This window comes from Pollachius pollachius (genome assembly GCF_949987615.1).
Source record: "Pollachius pollachius genome assembly, chromosome: 3".
NCBI classification, from domain to species: domain Eukaryota; kingdom Metazoa; phylum Chordata; class Actinopteri; order Gadiformes; family Gadidae; genus Pollachius; species Pollachius pollachius.
In genome coordinates, this window is record NC_136936.1 from 50,770,082 (window position 1) to 50,776,507 (window position 6,426).

General features: G+C 54.1%; 1 protein-coding gene across 1 annotated transcript in view; it reads left to right on the top strand.

Moving 5' to 3' along the window:
* Window positions 1-250: 250 nt before the first annotated feature.
* The window catches only part of LOC307072027 (dedicator of cytokinesis protein 9-like), a 60,424-nt gene continuing 54,248 nt past the window's right edge, over window positions 251-6,426 (top strand). Inside the window, 2 exon segments of the mRNA XM_079731185.1 lie at window positions 251-473; window positions 4,788-4,904. Of these exon segments, the coding sequence (XP_079587311.1) occupies window positions 357-473; window positions 4,788-4,904 (234 nt within the window). The 5' untranslated portion in view covers window positions 251-356.

Sequence of the window (6,426 nt, forward strand, 5' to 3'; positions counted from 1 at the left end):
TGTCGTAGTGCAGGTGGATGGCAGAGGCTCAGATATCTCCAGTGTGTGTGTGCGTGCCTATAAGTGTGTGTGTGTGTGTGTGTGTGCGCGTGTGTCACTCCCCCACAGCCAGATACGGGGAGGTGCTTGTCTCTCGCTAGCAGGGGTGTGAGTTCAGGACGCTCCCTGGCTCCCAAAGACAGCAGGCTCTCAGGAGGGGAGGTTGTCGGCTCTCTGTGTGTGACGGGGGGGGGAAAACCCAACCACTTCCACGACTGGACTCCAACACAGCCTTTACTCCACCCGGACATGCTGCGGGCCACTGGCCAGAGCGGGGCACTGAGTAGCGATAGCGAGGATTACCACAGCTGGCGACCATGCAGGGACGGGGGGCGAGCAAGGCTTCCAAGAAGGAGCTGGTGATTGAGTCTCCGCAGCAGTACCACAGCCTGGCCCCGTGTGAGGCGGAGCCGGGCCCGGTGCCCCAGGTGGCGGTGAGTCCCAGAGCCCCCCCCCTCACGCCCGACGGGGCCCCCAGGGGGGCCTGTTCTGTCCTGGAGCCTTTGGGTCGTTTGTACGTTTGGTTGTCTTTTGTCTCCAGAGGTTCTGAGGTTTGTTTTGCGGGGGGGGGGGGGGGGGGGGTTGGTGGCAGAACAGGCAGCAGAGGTGACCTGTGGGACTGAAGTGCTACGGTGGATTCTGTGGATACCTCTGTGTGCGGGGTTCGTTTGATGTCAGGATGTCCTTTTAACGCGGAAAGCTTACCTTAAAAGGAACGTAGAACAACCTTATCGTGTTCCAAAACAAAGTTGCGTTAGACAGTTTACTACGACGTTTATGACGCCATAATTCAACCTCTTGTAAAAGTCACCTGTAAAGACTGGGTTGAGTCGGGCCGACCGAACACATTCCCCAGGGCTGTTCTCTTCAGCCACAGTAAGGCCAGAGTGATGATAAATCCATTGTCCAGAATGAATGGAAAGAATCACTTAAACCTTCTCTCCGTCCAAGTTTCAAGTGCACCCTTTCCTTGCAGTGTCTTACAGGCAGATATGGAGTTAATGTTTGCAGCAATGATTCTCTCCGGGGTTTTGGGGGTTGTGGTTAAATGGGGACATATTGCAGAAAAGTTTGTTTATCTTTATGGAATTTTGTGCATTGATGCTGGTTTCAGTCGGACTGCGCTCAGCACTGTGGTTCGGTTCAGCAGGGGGGTGTTACTAGAATGGATGTGAGTGGACATTTGTTGTGTGTGTGTGTGTGTGTGTGTGTGTGTGTACTTGGTGTTTTGGCTCCGTCAATGCGCTGACGTAAACATGTTGAGCAGTGCTGGGCTGATGTGGATTGCGGGAGGTAAAGGAGGGAGACAACACGTCTAATTATAGTCAGCAGAAGGGGGGAGGAGGTGAGTTCAGGAATCCATGCTGAGGAGAGGAAGCCTTTCCAAACAATGCCCTCCCAATTATCCCCGTTGTCCGAATCGAAACGCGGCCTCTGTTGTTGTTCCTCATTGTCGTATTTCTGAATGCACTGCCAACATCCTAATTAAATCACCTGCGTACGGGAAAGCAAACTGTTTTGCTTCAGCCGAGCGGAAAGCACACTTCAAATATTGTATTTCCACCAGCCGAGACCGAAGAATTCCTTTGCAGACAAACTCGTTCTGCGCTTCAGACTAATCACGCTCCGCGTTCGCGTCGCCGGCATCTGTGGGGATCGAGTTACAAACTGTGGGACGTGCAGAAGAAGTGCAGGAAGGCGTTCTGAGGAGTCAGCCTGGGCCCCCCCTCCGACATCACGTCATTGCGTTCTCACAGCCTCCCCAAACTTATTTTCCGCAAGGAGGTATAGCGACCTCTTTAACGTATACGGCCTTTGGCCCTTCCTTATTAAATTTCATAATTGCATGGCCTGATGGACGTTCCCACTGCCCCGACAATTCCGCCCTGACAATCCCCCCCTCCCTCCTCTCCCCCTCCCTCTTAGGATGTTAATAATGTCCCTGACCTCTGGCCTCTCCCAGCAGTGACGTCTCGCACTCAAACCTTTCGGGGTGGAATCCCTCTGGCCAGCCGGCTTCTCATTGGCTGCCCGGTGCTGAGCTGTCATTGGCTCACACCGGCTGTTGTGGCGGCGCAGGTAGTCGAGGCCCAGACAGGCCGGGGTTTATAGTGGCTGCAGAGGATTTGGCTTACAAGATGTTCATTATATACTGTGGACTGGCTCTGTGTCACATGACCACAAGATCACACACACACCCCGCCGGCCAGATAAACACACAGTCACATGAATACCTTATCAGTGTGGACTGTTATCCTCCAGAAGGCTTTCATTAGCCTTAGTCACCTGGCTCTGTGGTGGTGTCAGTTGTGTGTGTGTGTGTCTCTCTCTCTCTCTCTCTCTCTCTCTCTCTCTCTCTCTCTCTCTCTCTCTCTCTCTGCCTCTGCCTCTGCCTCTGTCTATCTGTGTGTGTGTGTCACTTCATTTTCTGATATATTTAATAAATGTTGTACTTGGATTCAGAAAATCCTCAGAATCTATGAATTTCTGAACAGAGTTTATGTATAATAAACCCTGGCGTCCAATCATTTCATCCGGCCCGACTGAAAGGATTGGATAGCCGACCTGTCTGTCTTCCTGCCTACCTGACTACCTGCACTGCAGTTTGCCCGTGCCCTCGCTGCCCATGACGGGGGTCTCCCCAAGGCTAGGATGACCTGTTGCTAACGCTAGCGAGATAATCATGTGTTTTGGGGGAGGCGCTTTTGAGGGAGGATTGAAGGGAGTCGGGGATTCTTCCAGAATCTAGATTACTCCGGCCATATCTCAGAATGGCCTCCCTTCCCTGTAAACTGCAGGGTGAGAGATAGAGGGTGTATGACTCCGCTCCCCCCCCCCTCCCAACAGGCCTGTCGTCCTATACGTCGTCAGGTGCTTTGCTCACCAGCGCTGCCTAGCAACGCGTTTCCAGCCGGGGTCTCCGAGGCCCCCCCCTCTCTGACGTCAGCCTTATCAGAGCCAGATGTGTTGGGGCGACGCGCAGCCTGGCTCAGACCCCGCTGAGGCCCTGCTCTGGGTCTGGACTATGGGGTCTATGGGGTCTGGACTATGGGGTCTATGGGGTCTCTGGGGTCTGGACTATGGGGACTATGGGGACTGGACTATGGGGTCTGGACTTTGGGGACTGTGGGGTCTGGACTATGGGGTCTCTGGACTATGGGGTCTGGACTATGGGGTCTCTGGACTATGGGGTCTCTGGACTATGGGGTCTGGACTATGGGGACTGGACTATGGGGACTGGACTATGGGGACTATGGGGTCTCTGGACTATGGGGTCTGGACTATGGGGTCTAGACTATGGGGACCATGGGGTCTGGACTATGGGGTCTGGACTATGGGGTCTGGACTATGGGGTCTGGACTATGGGGTCTAGACTATGGGGACTATGGGGTCTGGACTATTGGGTCTCTGGACTATGGGGTCTGGACTATGGGGTCTGGACTATGGGGTCTGGACTATGGGGTCTAGACTATGGGGACTATGGGGTCTGGACTATGCGGACTATGGGGTCTGGACTTTGCTGTCAACACACACTTATACTTACCATATATGAGTACACACAAACAGGCACGCCCACAAACACACACGCACGCGTACACACATGCACGCACGCACAAACGCTTACACACACACGAGCACACATCCACACACACACTCTCTCTGGTTCAGCTTCGGCTGGCTGTGTGGATTGGCTGCAGCAGTCGTTAAATGACCTTCTGTCGTTATGAATAGTCCACTCTTGTGGATTGAGACAATACCTCGTGGCATGACATCCGATACGTCTCTAATCGCCCCGGCGAGGGAGCAACATCTGGGCCCGTGGATTAGAGCATTACTAACTCCTGCAATGCAGTCTGACCGCACAGTGAGGGGACGTATGGCTGCTGCTTCCCCCCCGTGTTTACGAAGGGATGTGATGTCATGCATGTCACATGGGTCCCATCCTGAAGCAAAAAATGGTTCTCACATTTATATATCTATCTGTATGTCTAAGGGTGTTGTAGCACAAACGACAACAAGGAAGGTTATTGTTTTGGACGATAATCCCACCATAGATTCACCGGGCGGCGCGGCGGTGTCTGACTCCGGGTGCTTGTGTGTGTTCCCTGCGCCAGCTCGAGGGGGCCGCCGAGGGGAACGGCGGGGTTCTGGTTCCTGCCTTGTGTAAAGAGCTGTGATCTATGCAGGCTGTCAGGGGGACATGACCTCATTAGGGTTCCTCCCTGCCCTGGAACCGCTGCGTTCTCACACGGGACCCCTCCCGCGCCGTCACGGTGCGGTAACACGGAGCATGTGTCTGTGGAGCTCCAGCGGTGCGGGCAGGGAAGGCCCCGGCGTTATGCTCTGCTGGAGGCCAGGGTGTCAGGAGACGCCAACCTGCTGGACCAATCGCAGCCAGCTCCAGTCCTGTTTAACCGAGAAAACACGCTCGGAAAAACTGAAGTCGTCCACAGTGTGTTTCCTGTTCCGGCTTTCCACTTCCGACCGTTACAGAACACAGATCAACAGCGTAGTGTTTGTGATGTTCTCTCTCTGTGTAGTAAATCGGCTCATAGACTAGCGTACGAGTCGATACCCGATTGGCTGCAATTAAGGCGGTATCGGAGGAATTTCCGATACGGGTATTGATATCGGGACAACTCTACTTCACTAATTCCCTTTCAGAATGTGTGTCATTCGCTCGTTGCCTCAGACCGGCGCCGTGGAGCGAGCAGCACACTAATGACGCCTGTCTTCTTCTGCTCCAGGTGAAGCCCAAAGTGATCGAGCCGCTGGACTACGAGAACGTTCTGGTCCAGAGGAAGACGCAGATCCTCAGCGATGTCCTCAGAGACATGCTGCAGTTCCCCCTGGAGGACTTCCAGGTTAGCTTCACAGCACCACCGCCAACACCACCACTCACACCACCACTCACACCACCAATAACACCACCACTAACACCACCACTATCACCACCACTCACACCACCACTCACACCACCACTCACACGACCACTCACACCACCACTAACACCACCACTAACACCACCACTCACACCACCACTAACACCACCACAAGCACCACCACCACCAGTACCACCACCACCACTAACACCACCACTAACACCACCACTAACGCCACCACTCACACCACCACTCACACCACCACAAGCACCACCACAAGCACCACCACCACCAGTACCACCACCACTAACACCACCACTCACACCACCACTAACACCACCACTAACGCCACCACTAACGCCACCACTAACACCACCACTCACACCACCACTAACACCACCACAAGCACCACCACCACCACCACCACCAGTACCACCACCACAAACACCACCACTAACACCACTACTATACCCACCACAAACACAACCACCACCACAAACACAACTACTATACCCACTACTAACACCACCACCACCACAAACACCACCACTAACAGCAGCAACACCAGCACCACCACTAACACCACCACTCGCACCACCACCACAAACACCACCAATAATACCACCACTACACCCACCACAAACACCACCACCACCACCAGCACCACCACCAATAGGGGTTCACCCCCATGACCACCAGAATGGGTATTTCACGAAGAACGGGGGTGATGATTGTCTGGAAGTTTGCAGGTGTCGAGCTTGTGTTTTGTTTGGTTAAATCGTGTAGTGCACTTCACAGCAACATTCCGATTTAGATGACCATTTTAAATCGCATCGCATAGCACACACACAGTTTAAAAATTTGAGTTTCAAAATGCCCCTTTTTTCTGATTGATTGCTATTCTGCTACCATACGCCCGGAGTGTGATTCCCACTCAGATCCCACACAGTGTGTCCCAACAAGCAGCGCTCCTGCTTCCGTGGCGCGACACGGGCTTACACTGAACAGCACATCAAACGCTGCCCTGAACCCATCAAAGCTCTTTATTATGTCATCGCCCGTGCACGACGCGAAGGCTGCTTGCGTGTTCTGTTTTGTTGCGAGAACCTGCTCCGTGTCCTTACAAGGCCCTGCCGACTGTGAAGCCTTCCCTCCCCCCCCCCCCAGGTCCAGTCTCTTCCCTCCTGTTTCGCACTGGCTTTCTTTGTTGTGTTTTATCCCCACCTTTTCTGTTGTCCCTCGGCCCGTCCCCGCCCGCGCTATTGAGCGCTGGGCGTGGCTCCCAGAAGTGGTTTCCTTTGTTTACCCACGTTGGGGGTAGCGAGGCGGTCCCACGTCCGTACGTTCGCTCGGGAGCGTTGCGTCGATCGGTGCCCCCCCGAGGGGGTCTGTGGGAAACCAGCGTTGGACCGGAAAGCTGGCCGGGCTCCCTGGCCCTGGCAGGATGTCAGGAAGGGCCCTCGGAAGGAAAAAAATAAAAAATAAAAATTGGAAAAAGGACGTT